This window comes from Helicoverpa armigera, chromosome 17 (genome assembly GCF_030705265.1).
Source record: "Helicoverpa armigera isolate CAAS_96S chromosome 17, ASM3070526v1, whole genome shotgun sequence".
Lineage (NCBI taxonomy): Eukaryota > Metazoa > Arthropoda > Insecta > Lepidoptera > Noctuidae > Helicoverpa > Helicoverpa armigera.
The window spans coordinates 4464195-4480880 of NC_087136.1; the positions used below are offsets into that span (position 1 = coordinate 4464195).

The 16686-nt window shown below is 36.1% G+C and overlaps 3 protein-coding genes across 3 annotated transcripts; all 3 read left to right on the forward strand.

Annotated features, from left to right (window-relative positions):
* Nucleotides 1–2952: 2952 nt before the first annotated feature.
* Nucleotides 2953–4941, forward strand: LOC110373806 (pancreatic triacylglycerol lipase). Its single transcript, XM_064038780.1, has 6 exons — nt 2953–3111; nt 3478–3664; nt 3749–3897; nt 3980–4225; nt 4308–4650; nt 4859–4941. Exons 1-6 carry the CDS (start codon nt 3075–3077, stop codon nt 4902–4904), a joined length of 1008 nt encoding a protein of 335 aa, XP_063894850.1. The 5' UTR covers nt 2953–3074; the 3' UTR covers nt 4905–4941.
* A 4273-nt stretch (nt 4942–9214) lies between these two features.
* LOC126055698 (pancreatic lipase-related protein 2) lies at nt 9215–11151 on the forward strand. The gene is made up of 6 exons (XM_049846067.2): nt 9215–9373; nt 9629–9815; nt 9972–10120; nt 10198–10443; nt 10527–10869; nt 10987–11151. The coding sequence occupies exons 1-6, from the start codon at nt 9343–9345 to the stop codon at nt 11030–11032; spliced, it is 1002 nt and encodes a 333-aa protein (XP_049702024.2). The 5' UTR covers nt 9215–9342; the 3' UTR covers nt 11033–11151.
* A 2028-nt stretch (nt 11152–13179) lies between these two features.
* Nucleotides 13180–15004, forward strand: LOC126055831 (phospholipase A1 member A). The gene is made up of 6 exons (XM_064038836.1): nt 13180–13336; nt 13586–13778; nt 13920–14068; nt 14161–14406; nt 14496–14826; nt 14904–15004. Exons 1-6 carry the CDS (start codon nt 13189–13191, stop codon nt 14947–14949), a joined length of 1113 nt encoding a protein of 370 aa, XP_063894906.1. The 5' UTR covers nt 13180–13188; the 3' UTR covers nt 14950–15004.
* The last annotated feature ends 1682 nt before the right edge of the window (nt 15005–16686 follow it).

Consider the following 16686-nt stretch of genomic DNA (forward strand, 5'->3'; position numbering starts at 1 on the left):
TTATGGTGCTGGTATTCTTCTATCAGAAACGCGATAGTTCCCGCCTCTTAGGGTAATTGGAACCGTGAAAATATTTTTTTGAATATTTTTTCATATTAAAACGTGAAATTTCACAGTTTCTTACTTTCAACCATGCTCTGCTGATACTTTAGTGAGAGTTCTGGGTTTGTATCTTCTGTTATATTATGGTACTGGTATTCTTCTATCAGAAACGCGATAGTTCCCGCCTCCTAGGGTAATTGGAACCGCGAAAATATTTTTTTGAATATTTTTTCATATTAAAACGTGAAATTTCACAGTTTCTTACTTTCAACCATGCTCTGCTGATACTTTAGTGAGAGTTCTGGTTCTGAATCTGCTGTTATATTATGGTGCTGGTATTCTTCTATCAGAAACGCGATAGTTCCCGCCTCCTAGGGTAATTGGAACCGCGAAAATATTTTTTTGAATATTTTTTCATATTAAAATGTGAAATTTTACAATTTCTTACTTTCAACCATGCTCTGCTGATACTTTAGTGAGAGTTCTGGTTCTGAATCTGCTGTTATATTATGGTGCTGGTATTCTTCTATCAGAAACGGGATAGTTCCCGCCTCCTAGAGTAATTGGAACCGCGAAAATATTTTTTTGAATATATTTCATATTAAAATGTGAAAGGAGAACATTCATTTCGTACCTAAAACTGAAAGTGCCAGCCAGAAGAAAAAAATAGCAGATTCTTGTAGAGAATAATGCCCTGAAGATTTTTTACTATTACAAGAATTGTCTACAATTAACCCCCAGGCTGCTATTTGACTTTGAAAATACCAAAAAATCCCACAATGTTTGGAGCATTACATTACAGCCCCAAACTGGAGGAGCCAGCCGTTGCCTTCAAACGACTCCTATTCGACCTGGGAAGTCATCAAATGACCCCCTTCTCGCTGTGGGAAAGTCAGACTCTTACTGACTAAAACCCATCATGGGGAAATCAGGGCCGCGAAAATATTTTTTTGAATATTTTTTCATATTAAAATGTGAAATTTTACAATTTCTTACTTTCAACCATGCTCTGCTGATACTTTAGTGAGAGTTCTGGTTTTGAGTCTGCTTCTATATAATGGTGCATGTATTCTTCTATCAGAAACACGATAGTTCCCGCCTCCTAGGGTAATTGGAACCGCGAAAATATTTTTTTGAATATTTTTTCATATTAAAACGTGAAATTTCACACTTTCTTACTTTCAACCATGCTCTGCTGATACTTTAGTGAGAGTTCTGGGTTTGAATCTGCTTCTATATAATGGTGCATGTATTCTTCTATCAGAAACACGATAGTTCCCGCCTCCTAGGGTAATTGGAACCGCGAAAATATTTTTTTGAATATTTTTTCATATTAAAATGTGAAATTTCACAGTTTCTTACTTTCAACCATGCTCTGCTGATACTTTAGTGAGAGTTCTGGTTTTGAATCTGCTGTTATATTATGGTGCTGGTATTCTTCTATCAGAAACGCGATAGTTCCCGCCTCCTAGGGTAATTGGAACCGCGAAAATATTTTTTTGAATATTTTTTCATATTAAAATGTGAAATTTCACAATTTCTTACTTTCAACCATGCTCTGCTGATACTTTAGTGAGAGTTCTGGTTTTGAATCTGCTTCTATATAATGGTGCATGTATTCTTCTATCAGAAACGGGATAGTTCCCGCCTCCTAGGGTAATTGGAACCGCGAAAATATTTTTTTGAATATTTTTTCATATTAAAATGTGAAATTTCACAATTTCTTACTTTCAACCATGCTCTGCTGATACTTTAGTGAGAGTTCTGGTTTTGAATCTGCTTCTATATAATGGTGCATGTATTCTTCTATCAGAAACGGGATAGTTCCCGCCTCCTAGGGTAATTGGAACCGCGAAAATATTTTTTTGAATATTTTTTCATATTAAAACGTGAAATTTCACAGTTTCTTACTTTCAACCATGCTCTGCTGATACTTTAGTGAGAGTTCTGGGTTTGTATCTTCTGTTATATTATGGTACTGGTATTCTTCTATCAGAAACGCGATAGTTCCCGCCTCCTAGAGTAATTGGAACCGCGAAAATATTTTTTTGAATATTTTTTCATACTAAAATGTGAAATTTCACAGTTTCTTACTTTCAACCATGCTCTGCTGATACTTTAATAATAGTTCTAGATTTGAATTGAAGTCTAGATTACAGTTTCATGAAGCATCTATCGAAAACAAATGAGTTTTCGCCCTTTTATCTGGATTGAACTTTGAAAATAACACTTTAATCTTTATTCATGCTCTGTTAACACTCAAACGTGAATTGGGAAAAAAAATATTTTTCAGCTGAAATACGCCAGAACTATTCCTGAAAAGTATGAGGAACTATGGAACTCATCTTTATGTGACAATATCTCAGTTTTTTTTTGATTTTCTGAAAAATGCTCTGCTACCAGAAGTTAGCAGATCATTTTGTGAACTATCGTTTTTCAGCTGAAAATGGCAGAACTATTCCTGAAAACTATCAGGAACTATAGAACTCATCTGCATGCGATAAGAACTCAAAAAAAAAGTTGATCTGCTAGACAATGATCTGCCAGGTTCACGGACACGAAGCGGACCCCGTCTAACGCTAAGACGAAGAAGCCACTACGGGCCATAAACTCCAATTCATTTGCATATAATAAAATGTCATCACTGTTTATAGCACATGGCTGTAGTACATGTACTATATGTCATATCTCCGATAGATTCTATATATTCAGAGATTTTTACCACTTTTTGACGTAGCACTATCTTCAACATTCACATAATGAATGAAAAATACATTAAGATGGATCAATGAAAAAGATAGGATACTAACAATCTACCAAATGACATGATCAAAGTACAATTTTAGCACCTAACTATAAGATAAATCCTATTTATCACGTTGTACTTAAAATAAACAATCTTTTTGAAATTATTTTAACAAATCCGTTAATTTCAGTGATAAGATGGCATAATCGTGAAATTGATAAAAATCGGCCAGTATAAATAGCTATGGGGTCTGAGGAAGAAGGATTGGCTTCAGATAGTCGTCACGATGCAGAAGTCTCTCTTGTGCTTGCTCATTGTTACCGGTAAGTTTTAAGATATCATGTACGATAACATTGAAGATCGATTTTGGTGCAAATAATAAAAGTGCTGGAAATTCAGTCTCAATTATACATGTCTCATTCTCGGTGATTCTTATCGATGGTGTCAGTTAACCTTATAATATGAATGAATGATTTGAATTTAAATGGTGTTAAAAGTCTATAAATCTATGATCAAAATAACAGTAACAGTAGTGTTTATACGGAAGAACTTTACATCGACGACGTCGTAACGGATCTTTCTTACATACGACATAGAGGCCCAACTTTAAATAAAGTTTTTTTTTTCTGATATTATACCATGTTCTAGTTTTTGGATCATTGGATACGAATATGTGATTATTATTTCAGTATACGCCGCGTCTGCGGTGCCAGTACCATCAGAGTACTCTGAGGATCGCGTGTACCCGCGATACATCGAATTCCCCGATGGCGAGGGTAACATGCACACTGTAGACCTCGAGGGTGAGCCTGACATGGAACTCCTCGACGAGATCGAAAGAAACCCAGCTAACAACCTATACTTGCTGTTCACTAGGTAATACTACGCCCTATTCATTTGTAGCTACTTATTTAATTGTTTAGGAATTAAAGGATTTTAATTAACCCATGCAATTTACAGACGCAACCCCAGAAACGCACAAACTTTGGTGATTAACAACGCCAACTCCATCACGAGCTCCAACTTCAACGCTAATCACCCCACCGTGGTCATCGCTCACGGCTGGCTCAGCAACCAGAACACCGACATCAACCCCACCATTAGAGATGGTAAAATAACGTAAATCTCTAAAATGCAATATTTAAATTCTATATCCAGGAATATTTTTTAAAAACCTTCCTTTTTTTCTAGCTTACTTGAATAAGGCAGAAACCAACGTCATAGTCCTGGACTGGAGAAGACTGGCGTTGTCGGACTACTACACAGCGGCAAGAGGTGTACCCGCAGTCGGCCGTGGTCTTGGACAGTTCCTGGCTTTCCTAAACAGTGTGACTAGACAACCTTTCACCAGCATGCACTTGGTCGGCTTCAGTTTGGGCGCTCACCTTGTTGGTAACGCTGGCAGGGAACTCGGAGGAAGAGCTGCTCGTATCACTGGTAATTAACACATTTAATATAAGTCATCATGCCTTATTTCAAATAACTGACTTCGACAGTCTAACAATGTTTGCCTTTACAGCTTTGGACCCTGCTGGACCTCTATGGAACTACAACTCCAACCGCGTTAACCCCAATGATGGTGTCTACGTTGAGGCTATCCACACCGATGGTGGCTACACTGTCGGCGGTCTCGGTATCGGCACCAACGTGGCGAATGCTGACTTCTACCCCAACGGTGGTATCTCCCAGCCTGGCTGTCTCACTAATATTTGCAACCACAACCGTGCTTGGGAATTGTTTGCCGCCACCGTTTCCTACAATCACTTGGTTGGCCGCCTGTGCGCGAACAACACTCAACTGACATTCAACAATTGCCGTGGTGCTGAACTCCGTATGGGCAACGATGACTTGAGGAAATGGGGGTGAGTTCACTTATTATTTTGAATAATCCTAGATATACCTGCCCTAATAAAAAAGTTTTAGTTTTACCATTATTTAAGAGACTGAGAAACCAGGTTACCGAAAACAGTCGCTAGATTGCTGTCTTTCCCAGAAAACAGTCCCATTTCAATTTTACTGAAAACAAATTTTTTGTTTGCGTTTATTTATATTTCTATTTTTTTTTTTCAGAGCTGGCATGTACCGCTTGGACACAGCAAGAAGATATCCTTTCTAAAACGACCGCGATGCAAAATAAACGATTTTTGGCACTATTTTTGTGATTTTTACTTTTTTCATATCAGTTACCTCTGGTCTATTTTATGGACCTACAACAACAACAGTTCACCTTTACTTTATAATACACCCCTTATTCAATAGTCTTTATTGAAGCCCAAAAAACATATTTTCAAATAATATTACATTACATATTTGCCATGAAAAACGAGAATAGTTTAAATAATTATTGGTACCTAAAATTCTTGTTTGTGATTTAAAGCATCAACATAATTATGTTAAATTCTTTAAATTGGACTTTAGATCCGCTTACGCGGGAGAAGGAACAATCATAGAACTAAATCTAAGATAAAGACGAAACGAAATGCCAATTCTTTGATTTGGAGTTCAGCAGACACCTAATTTGTACTACTGGGCAATGCGTTGTCGATCCAACACTTGCTATATCTCTTTGCCTTATTTAAAATACATAGTTATATGTACACTCAAATCCTTGTGTCAATGTCGCCTCTAATTTGCCTATCAGTCTACAATATAGTTGTATTTGTGATTGTCACTTACCTCGTCTTTATCTTCCCACATTTCTAAAAATCTTCTAATGTAGGTCTATTTACCACGTGGTATAAGCATCTGCTATTGGTAACTAAGTTATTTAAAAAAATACGGTGGACTTAAAATACTAGGCATTCTCTACTAGTCTTGTCTTGGGTGGAGGAGAAAAGGAAATGATAGGTACAATAATAACAAAGTGTTTAGTAATTACTTCTTAAGAAAGTGAGTTTTTGGTATGGCAAAAGTAGATTTTAATAACATTAGTAACCCGTATGATGAAATCACATCCTATACCGATATCATTATACCTAGTTATGATTAAAATTCACGATTAAGATAATCAGGCACCCTCAGACGAATTAAGTCCTGTCATTATCACCAACAAAGTTGATAATTTTAAAAGGGGGATTAATAAAATATATAGGTATACCTAAAAGTTAAGCTCACTCTACCTATAGGTAGATAAGGCATTATTCATTCTTGGATGAAATTTAATTTCAATTGTAAAAGTGACAGTACTGCTTTATTTCGATTGAAAAGGACACTTTCGAGCTTAGCTTAGGTATAGGAAAGTTTATAATGTGTTATACAAATGTAACTAGTTTTCTCAAACTTGAAATATAGGTGAATACTCGTGCGTTGGTGAGAAAAAAAAAATGTAAATAATTTCAAACCCAGAGCACTACACTCTTTTGAAAATGATGGAACTTATTCGCTGAAATTGGCATTTCAAGTTTATTACGTTTCACTTATTTGTGCCAATTATGAAGATTGCGCAAATCGCACCTGCTGTAGGCATTCATAGTATGTTACGTATCTAATATCAATGTTTAATACCTATACTAATATATCATCCTCCGAGCCTTTTTCCCAAACTATGTTGGGGTCGGCTTCCAGTTTAACCGGATGTAGCTGAGTACCAGTGCTTTACAAGGAGCGACTGCCCTGCCTGACCTCCTCAACCCAGTTACCCGGGCAACCCAATACCCCTTGGTTAGACTGGTGTCAGACTTACTGGCTTCTGACTACCCGTAACGACTGTCAAGGATGTTCAATGACAGCCGGGACCTACAGTTTAACGTGCCATCCGAAACACAGTCATTGTGTCTAAGATATACTTAGAAAGTACATACAAACTTAGAATAGTTGCATTGGTACTTGCCTGACCTGGAATCGAACCCGCGCCCTCATACTCGAGAGGTTGGTTCTTTGCCCACTAGGCCACCTATACTAATATATACTAATAATATAAAGCTGAAGAGTTTGTTTGTTAAATCATTAGCGTAAGACTAATAGGAGCAGAGCAATAATGAATAATGTTCCAAAATCGGGGGATTTTTTTACACGCTTTTTATAAGCTTCACCTGTATGTTTGTAACCGACTTCTTTTGGCCCACTTTAAACGGCCAGATTTCGTTCAAACTTTGTAGATTTATTGAGGACCGATGACAATACACTAATTTGATAAAATTATTCCATTTTTAACCGACTTCCCAAAAAGGAGGAGGTTACACATACACATCGATTACGCCGAGGTTTATAGACCGATTTACGTGATTCTTTTTTTGTTCGACTCAGAATAGCTGCCAGTTGGTTCCATAGTCATCAGCTCAGAATCTGATGACGGAAACCCTGAGAAATCGAGGGCAACCTTCAAAAGTTGTAGGCATACAGAGGGTAAAAACTTGACACTCAGGTGTACGCCTAAAAGCACTATTCAACTGTGAAGATTTGGAGCTGACCTGATGATGGAGACCAGAGAGGGTCGAGGGAACTCGACAACTGAATATGTAAACTACCTCGTGTTTGGGCTTAAATTATCTGTATTGACAAGTCCTTTGCAACAGTGAAGGTTTGGAGCTGACCTGATGATGGAGACCAGAGAAAGTCGAGGGAACTCGACAACTGAATATGTAAACTACCTCGTGTTTGGCCTTAAATTATTCGTATTGACAAGACCTATGCAACAGTGAAGGTTTGGAGCTGACCTGATGATGGAGACCAGAGAAAGTCGAGGGAACTCGACAACTGAATATGTAAAATACCTCGTTTGGACTTATATTCTTTGTATTGATGAGAACTTCCCACTTGTATGGATAGTGACAACTATTCGTATCACTGAAAAGCTTTAAATAAATAACCTTTTTACAAAAAAATTAAACCGACTTCCCAAAACACTAAAAAGCAAAAAAAAAAAAACTAATTTTAGGTGCATCGGCCTAGAAGTGGCTGGCAAAATTAACTTAGTAACATCCATTAGACACCGACTTCTAGGCTTTTCAATTTGCAAAATATGATTTTTGTTAATTTATATAATTTCATCTATAGTCGATAAGGTAAGAAAATTAATTAAAATTTTCTAGAATTTTTCAGTTCAGAAGGCAGGACTCGATGTTAATTTTTATTTCCAATAATTATCTTTAGCCGTTTTCTCTAATATTGACAATTTTTTGTATTCTAAAGAGAATTTTAATTCTACAAAACAAATAATAGTTTTAAAACAAACTAAAAAGTAGAAAATAAATAATAGTTTAAAAAAAATAAAAAACACGCTTTTTATAGAAAAACGAACTAAAAAAAAATATTTGAAAAAAGCGTGGGGTGCTTTTTAAGATATTATCGAAATGAAAACCACTGTACACATATCTGTCAATAAAATATTTATAACTATTGACACCATGCACCCCACGCTTTTTTTAAATATATTTTTTTTTGTATTCACACTATTATTAATTTATATTCATTGATTAACACTGTTTTCTTAATTTAAATTCATTAAAATTTATTTGTTCTATTGAGAGCTTCTGCTGCGTGCGCTGCGTAAACGGTTAAAGGTTAAAGGTTACGCAAAAATGATGTAGGTATGCCAGAATTGTTTCTCTTTAAAAGTTCTATAAATATTTCCGTGACAGCTCATAAGTTATCTTTTTTAGGGTTAGGTCACTATAACCTTTTATATGCTTGTCTTTGTTCTCAAAAAATGCATTATTTACGAGGTGTTTTTTAATAAACATGATATTACTCTATATCCAAATAAATACATACGTCACTAGTATTTAATTTACAACAAAATTGTATTTAACATCGTTCGATTTTAGTGTATATTCTCTCACTGTTCGGAAGCTACACTATCCCCGTTTAACATCGTCAATATTTTACCCGGGTTTGGGAAGTCGTTCCCTCAGGACGCGAGCAAAACCAGGTAAAACGGGTAAAAGCGAAACACTACTTACTGATTAATTACGAAATCTCAGAAATTGTTAACTCCTACAAACTTGAAGAGAGGTAGGTTCTTAATAGAGAGAAGACATGCATTAAGGAGGGATTTTACTAAAATCTATTCCTTATATGGTTAAACCGGGGTTGATAGTTCGCATGGAAGTCCTGTTTTAGAAGTGAGTCCTGTTTTAGGGTCCCAAAATTTGTAGTTAGCCCGCTTACGATAAAAAAAAAAATTGTACGCGGATGAACTCGCGGTCGTCTGCTAGTATCTAAGATAAAATATATACTTGTATACAAGTGCGTGTGTTAGGTTAGACAATGACAATGGCACATCTATGCTGCCCAATATACCCCAACACCTGCGTAATTAAAACTACGTAACTAAATTCCTTTAATAAAAAAATATATTTTTAAGCAGAAGAAGCCACGTGCCATTTCCCAGGGTAGGTACGATAACACTCAATCAATCGATTGATAGTTTGGTCAAGCACGTAAAATAACACAAACGTCAAGATAAATAATTTGCGTGAGTAAAGTTAATCGTGGACATTATTAATTATTTATCTGATGAATTTGATCAATATCAAACATACCTATTACTGGTGATAAACTGTTAATAAATAGGTCTGTTGCGCGAATAAGCTTCAGACAACATCGGAGCCATAATGAAGACAGCCATTTTGATTTTGGCTACGGGTACGTTGAATGAATTTATCTTATCAAGCACAATGGGAGTGACGTGATACTGATTAACACATAGAAAAACAATTATTTGTGAATGTCAGATGATTTATAGTAGTAATGTTCATTATGGAGTCTAAAAATAGTGCACTAAATAAGTTAACGGCTCGAAAATAACAATGAGTTGTTATAGCTACTTGTTAAGATAAATATACTTTAAAATCGTAACTTAAGAGAATTATTTCATAACGTAATTTCTTACATTTCTAGCAATAACTGCTTATGCAGTGCCTTTGGTTCCGGAGTTCTCAGAAAACCGCGTGTACCCTCGTTACATCCAATTCCCTGATGGCGAAGGTGTATTGCACACCGTGGATCTTGAAGCCGAGCCTCAACTTGAAGTAGGTGAAGATATCAGTAGAAGTGGATCCAGGAATCGATACTTGCTGTTTACCAGGTAAGTGATGACTAACCCATACGTAACAAACATACCCCCAGATTTCTCAGAGAAACGTAATTAGCTAAGTAACTAAAGCAAAATTCACCCAAAACTGGTCTCAAATGATTTTGATGATAATTATGGTAATAACGAAGATTTACCCTTATATTTCAGGAATAATCCAGATTCAGCACAGTCCCTGTTGATTGATGATGAGGATTCCATCAAGGCATCCAATTTCAATCCTGAGGTTCCTACCATCGTTGTTGTGCACGGATGGCTTAGCAACCAAAACATTGAACCAAATCCCACTCTCAGAGACAGTAAGATCTACTTACTATTAATAAAATTGTTATCCATGAAGTTTGGTTTGATTCTAATATTACATGTTTTTTTACAGCCTTCCTTGCAAAAAGTGATGTGAACATCATCGTAGTTGACTGGAGTCGTGTAGCTATATCTGAATACGCGACTGCTGTGATTAGAGTACCAGGCGTCGGGAGAGCGGTTGGCCAGTTCTTGGCTTTCTTGAACTCTGTAACCGGTGCACCTTTCGACCAAATGCATCTTATTGGCTTGAGTTTGGGAGCTCACGTTGTTGGAAATGCAGGCAGAGAGCTCGGTGGAAGAGTTGCACGCGTCACCGGTAATAAGTTGTTTCTTATGTATGACTTCATTTACGTAGTCGCTTCTTCAAGCACGTAACCATAAATTGTTTAAACGTTTCAGGTCTAGACCCTGCTGGTCCTTTGTGGAACCTTAACTCAAACCGCATCAACCGCGATGATGCTATCTACGTAGAAGCTCTCCATACTGATGGTGGTTACCTGGTCGGAGGTCTTGGTATTGGAACTGACGTGGCTGACGCTGACTTCTACGTCAATGGTGGTGTCTCTCAGCCCGGCTGTTTAACTAACGTCTGCAATCACATGAACTCCTTCAGATACTTTGCTGCTACCGTCACCTACAACCATATTGTTGGAAGAGAATGCACGAGCTCAATGCAAATTACTTTGGACAGATGCCGTGGTCAGGAACTGCATATGGGCAATGATGATTTGAATAAATCCGGGTAAGTTGTATTTAAAAAGGCCATCGAAGAAGTCTAGCAGTGTAAAATATCTGAAATCAAGGAAGTTTAATGGTTAATTTCCGAATTTATTGTGATACTTTTTTTTCTTATTTCTAGGTCTGGAAGGTACCGCGCCAACACTCGCAGAAGATACCCGTATTAATTCTGGATAAAGTTGAAGCAATTTCCCAACAAATCTGACTAATTTAGCAACAAAAATGTACTATTTACTCGTGTATTCTCACAAATAAATAACTTATTTCCCCACCTTTGCACTTTTAATGATTGTTTTATTGGTGTTCACCTGATAGCCATAAATTCTATTATTCGTCTCCCAAACTATATTTTAATGTTTTTCATTAACCAATAGCAGCTCTTTATTAGCATTCCACATATTATACAGGTGGTATAATTTATAATCTAGAAACAACATAGTACAGGGCACAGCTTAATGATGTTGGAGAGCTATACAGTAGCATATTACAAAATTGTATTATATTTAACAACAATGGCTTTATCATTAGGATTTTAATATCAAAACCAATATATCGTAATTAATGGTTTACTATTATTTTATCTATCAGGTGTAGCTGTAATATGCGAATGACGTACGTAAAAAAATATTTTACATTTCCGCCGATCATTATCTTTGCACGCGGTTAGATACGCACAAAGCCTAAAGTAAATATTAACTACTGTTCTTTAGAAAGCTTTTGACTACATTTATCACGTCATTTGCTTGAGAAGCAGTGTTGTTAAATTATACAGGACCCCTTCTATGCCAGATAGAAGGGGTCCTAATGATTAGTTACTTGATAACAAAATATTCTACTAAATTGATCATGGTCAGTGACTACACCGAATTTTATGAACTTCAGTATTTTGGGGTGTACCGCAAGGCTCTATACTGGATTCAATGCAAGTGCTGGAATAGTTTATACCAGTGTAGTAGTCCAGATTTATATAGAGCCTTGTACTCTTAGGATTACTCTATACGCCAACTTTTAGTCTGCTGGTAGTTTGTTCGGACTCATAAATCAGCAAGGAGATGAATACTAAAAAAACATTTGGCAACCATCGAGTCTACTGTCGTAAGACTGACTGTTTAGTCTGCAGTTCGTGCGTACTCTAACGATTTGCTTTCTTTGTCATCAGAATCAATCAATTTTGTTTAATCGAGTTATGGTACAAAAGTCTAATTAGGGGAAGTCTACAATCATATCTTAATTGTAATCGGTAAAGCATTTTTATAAGTATCTTCATCTTTGGCATGTAGTCAAGCAATCTTGCTTGACGACAATCTAAAATATTGGAAGCTCTCAGGGAAGATAATATACACAAATAATTATGCTGAAGATTAAGGTTAAAAAACTTACTAACATGCTTGCGTGCTTTCAAAAAACCGCTTTCTTTGGTACATAGATAAAACCTCGGTAATAATCTAGAGATGTTATAATAATCATCACCACTTGTCATCAAAGTCACGGGGTTCTGATACTCGTAAACAAATCTGATATAATCTAGAAAGGTAGACACGTCTCACAGATTAAAATTATTAGATATCGCAAAGAACACAATTGACGAGATAACAATGTAATTATGAATATTCGCCTGTTAATCAAGAGATAATATAATTATTATTTATTTTCATTGTTTCTGACAAACGGGGTGTAGGAAGTCAGATAGGTAGTCACATGCTGGCCTGATCCCAGCAGCTAAATCTTATTGAGTTTATGAAAAATATTGATGCAGCGGAGCTTAGTAGTATTGCTTAGGTATTTACATTAATTCCTATACCTAACGCATTGTGTATTATGAGTAATTTCAATTACCTACAGGAGAATACAATTGAAAGCTGAAAAGCGTGGAGAATATCTACAAAAATAGGTACTTAGTTATTCCATTTAGCTTAGAAAAAATATGTTTTTATAGCCAGCGTTTTGGCCACGAGAAACGTCAACCAGCCGCCTAGACAGATCTTTAAATAGGGTTTGGCCATTCGGACCACACGATCCAAGGGTTTCAACCCAAAACGGTTCGAAAATATAGTTGCCGACTATGTCGGCTATAGTTCGTCATATACGGTAGGTACCTCAAAATCAACTAGTGTTAGAGCAAGACTGACTAATTTCTCAGTACCGTGAACCGAGGTTATGAAAACCGGTAAACTAATGTTAGTAATGCGGAATTGATGATTAAAGGATAGTACATGTAATTAATCGAAATATCATTATCTTTCCTGGAAACAGATGTTCAAATACTTTTTATAAGATTACTAGATAAATAAATCCGCATTGAATCGTCCAAATTATCTATTTCATGAACGAGATCAATATCAATAATTATTTTATGGAAATTCTGGATGATAAACTTTCAATAAATACGTTCGTACTGCGAAAACTTTTTGCAGACATACTCTTCACTTGTGGTATGATGAAGATGGCCACTTTGCTTTTTGTTGCTGCGGGTAAGTTTCATACCATCACTAATTACCATTCCAAAGTTATAAAGTTACCATGTAAAATGACTTAGGGTCGTTTTACATAATTATTTAAATAAAACTACTTTTACGGATTTTATCGCGGTTATATTACTATTATTTAAACCCGACGTTTCGGATCCTTTGAATTCTAATGTTCGAATGTCTAATATTCGCGTAAGTGTCAGAAATCAATAAGTGGCATAATTATTATAAAATTTTTTCATTCCTACACAGCGCTAGCAGTCACTGCGTCTGCAGTGCCACTGACTCCGGAGTTCTCAGAGCAGCGAGTGTATCCACGGTTCATCCAATTCCCTGATGGTGAAGGTATCCTGCACGATGTGGACCTTGAAGCACAACCTCAACAGGACATTCTGGATGAAATCAGTAGAAACCCAAGGGTTAACAAATATTTGCTGTTCACCAGGTAGGCAATACTTTAATGCAGTATTTGGCTTCTGAGAGCCAGAATAGAAGCCAGAGAAGGCCATACAATATTTTAATAAGTTTTTTTATAATTGTAGTATCATAATTTTCCTAGCACACACTTAAAATGCCCTTTTCTCAGACGCAACCCTAAATCTGCACAATCATTACTTTTTGATAATGAGGAATCCATTAAATCCTCTTACTTCAATCCTGACGTTCCAACCATAGTCGTGGCCCACGGATATTTGAGTGATCAAAACACTGAACCGAACCCTGGACTGAGAGACAGTGAGTTTTTGTTTGATATCAATTTTATAATTCTGTATATGGCCTATATGCATTCTTGGCCTTACTTGTAATGCTCTCTTTCTTCTTCGCAGCGTTTCTCGGAAAAAGTGATGTAAACGTCATCGTGATAGATTGGGGTCATGTTGCTAGATCTGATTACGTCACTGCTGTACGAGGTGTCCCAGGTGTTGGCAGAGCTCTTGGACAGTTTTTGGCTTACTTAAACTCTGTAACTGGTGCACTTTTTACCTCTATGCATCTCATCGGCTTGAGTTTGGGTGCTCACGTTGTTGGAAACGCAGGCAGAGAGCTCGGTGGAAAAGTTGCTCGCGTCACAGGTAATAATAACGTATTGTAAACTGTTTTGCATTAAACCGCTGACTCTGTATGTACGTTATCAAAAACTTATCCATGTTAAAATTTTCAGGTTTAGACCCCGCTGGTCCCCTATGGAATCTGAACTCTAATCGTATCAGCGCAAATGATGCTATCTACGTGGAGGCTATCCATACCGATGGTGGTTACCTTGGTATTGGATCTGACGTGGCTGATGCTGACTTCTACGTCAATGGCGGCGACGATCAGCCGGGCTGTCTAACGCATGTCTGCAGTCACATGAGATCATATAGGTTTTTCGATGCTTCCGTCAAATACAACCATATAATTGGCAAAGAATGCTCGAGCTCATTGCAAATAACATTGAACACATGTCGTGGCCAAGAGCTGCCTCTGGGCAACGATGATTTGACGAAATTCGGGTAAGTACATTTTTCAAACGTTGTAAAAATAATGACCAAAAAATAGTAAATAGATAATCTATTTTTTTTGTTCACAGATCTGGCAGATACCGTGCTAATACTCGCAGAAGATACCCGTACTAATCAACACGATCTATTTAATAAAAGACGTTTGTAAGACGTGATTTTGCATAAAAATGTTGTCTGGTTGAATAAAAACATGAATTAAATATTACAGTGTTCATTATTTTTTTCTTTATCTAATAAAATTGCCGAAGGTTTAAGAGGGCTATCACAAATTTTCGCGAATTTAAACGTTTTATACGAGTTTTGATGCTTTGGATATAGTCACAATAAAAAAACAAAAATAAGATTCAGAAAGTTTGATCATTTATCTTGAAAGTGTATTAAATAAATATTTTAATTTGTCCACGTACATCAGTAAAATCTTTGTCTCTGCAAAGGATGTTTCATAAAATGTTGCTTTTGGGTATCTTTTGATGCTTCGGTACTCCGAGGATATAGCAATTTAACCATTTATAAAAATGTTCATGATACAACTATATCTTGTACTTGGAAGTGCTTAAATCAATTTATTACAATTCATACAGTATTACACCAAAAATAATTCTATAAAACTGAGAGTTACTGACAATTTTCCGTACGAAACTATATTTTTTATCTATGAAAGTATAATCCAAATTCAAATAAAAAACATTTAATAATTAAGGTGGTATTGTTATAAAGCTTGAAAAAAAAAATTGGTCTATTTAAAAGTAAAACAATATTTTAAAATAATTTTTGTTTGCAATGCATAAATCAATATAAATCTTGTGACGCGCGGTGTTCAACTTTAGTCAGCGCCAGGCGCTTACCGAGGAGGGACGTATCGCTCACTGTTGCGCCGCGTAAACTCGCCGGAGTTCGAAAAATATAGCGCAACCTACGCATCTAACACGTTTTGATACTAGTGAGTTTTATTTTATTTATTAGTTATAATGATCTGATTGAAATGTAATATACATAAGTATTAGGCCATGATATTCTAATTCGAAAATGTTATAGATTGGGTTCTCTTTTTTTGATGTTGGTTATAAAGAAATATGTACGTAAATGTCATCGTCGTTAGTTTCGCTGTTGCATAATGATGTAATTGGACTTCTTTGATTCTTGCAGGATAATGAAAGCGTATTTAATTCAGACTATCAGACTCAATTGAATACCAGTACAAATAATATGGTAAGTATTTTTTGTCACCCGCAAAAGGTATACGTGACATATTTGTTTTAATAAACTATCTACATTCCTAGTTTTCATTGTTGCAGGAAAATGAAGATACAATACACGGAAGACGAATTATAGATTTTAGTTTTTTTATAAATCAATTACTTATAATTGATAAACATGGTGAAAAGTTTGGTTGTCGATTAAATAATTTAAAAATTGTAAACGATTACTTGTTTATTGTAACTCAATCGAGCTATTCTAGGTTATAAAATTCATCGGTACAAATAATATTTCATAAACTATAAAAACAATAAATTATTTCGGAAAAAAGTGGCAAAGTCTCAAGTTTGTTTGTGCCGCGTGGCGGTCCGCAGGTGTGCGTTGCGTATTTCACTAGACGCACACATGCGCAAGTGCTGCCGGCTATCGTCTAATTTACCTACAACTGAGCAATTCGATTTTGTAATAGCGCTCTTAAACCAATCTTGCCACAGGGGATACTGTTATTGTGACCGAGTTGTGAAAACCAATCAAGATATTAGACTCGAAGAAAGCCCCAAAATTGCTGGCATGGATATCTATCGCAGCTATAGGATAATAGAACATTTTATAATCTTGAGGAAACAAGATCCTCATTGGCCATGTGTTTCACTT

What these genes read in the sequence shown, in the direction of transcription:
- LOC126055698 (XM_049846067.2), top strand. Translation starts at nt 9,343, where the DNA reads ATGAAGACAGCCATTTTGATTTTGGCTACGG. An exon ending in AAATCCCACTCTCAGAGACA is followed by an intron (nt 10,121 to 10,197) that starts GTAAGATCTACT and finishes GTTTTTTTACAG; the next exon opens with CCTTCCTTGCAAAAAGTGAT. An exon ending in GATGATTTGAATAAATCCGG is followed by an intron (nt 10,870 to 10,986) that starts GTAAGTTGTATT and finishes TCTTATTTCTAG; the next exon opens with GTCTGGAAGGTACCGCGCCA.
- LOC110373806 (XM_064038780.1), top strand. Translation starts at nt 3,075, where the DNA reads ATGCAGAAGTCTCTCTTGTGCTTGCTCATTGTTACCG. An exon ending in GTGCTTGCTCATTGTTACCG is followed by an intron (nt 3,112 to 3,477) that starts GTAAGTTTTAAG and finishes TTATTATTTCAG; the next exon opens with TATACGCCGCGTCTGCGGTG. An exon ending in CTATACTTGCTGTTCACTAG is followed by an intron (nt 3,665 to 3,748) that starts GTAATACTACGC and finishes TGCAATTTACAG; the next exon opens with ACGCAACCCCAGAAACGCAC.
- LOC126055831 (XM_064038836.1), top strand. Translation starts at nt 13,189, where the DNA reads ATGAACGAGATCAATATCAATAATTATTTTATGGAAATTCTGGATGAT. An exon ending in TTTGCTTTTTGTTGCTGCGG is followed by an intron (nt 13,337 to 13,585) that starts GTAAGTTTCATA and finishes ATTCCTACACAG; the next exon opens with CGCTAGCAGTCACTGCGTCT. An exon ending in GATGATTTGACGAAATTCGG is followed by an intron (nt 14,827 to 14,903) that starts GTAAGTACATTT and finishes TTTTGTTCACAG; the next exon opens with ATCTGGCAGATACCGTGCTA.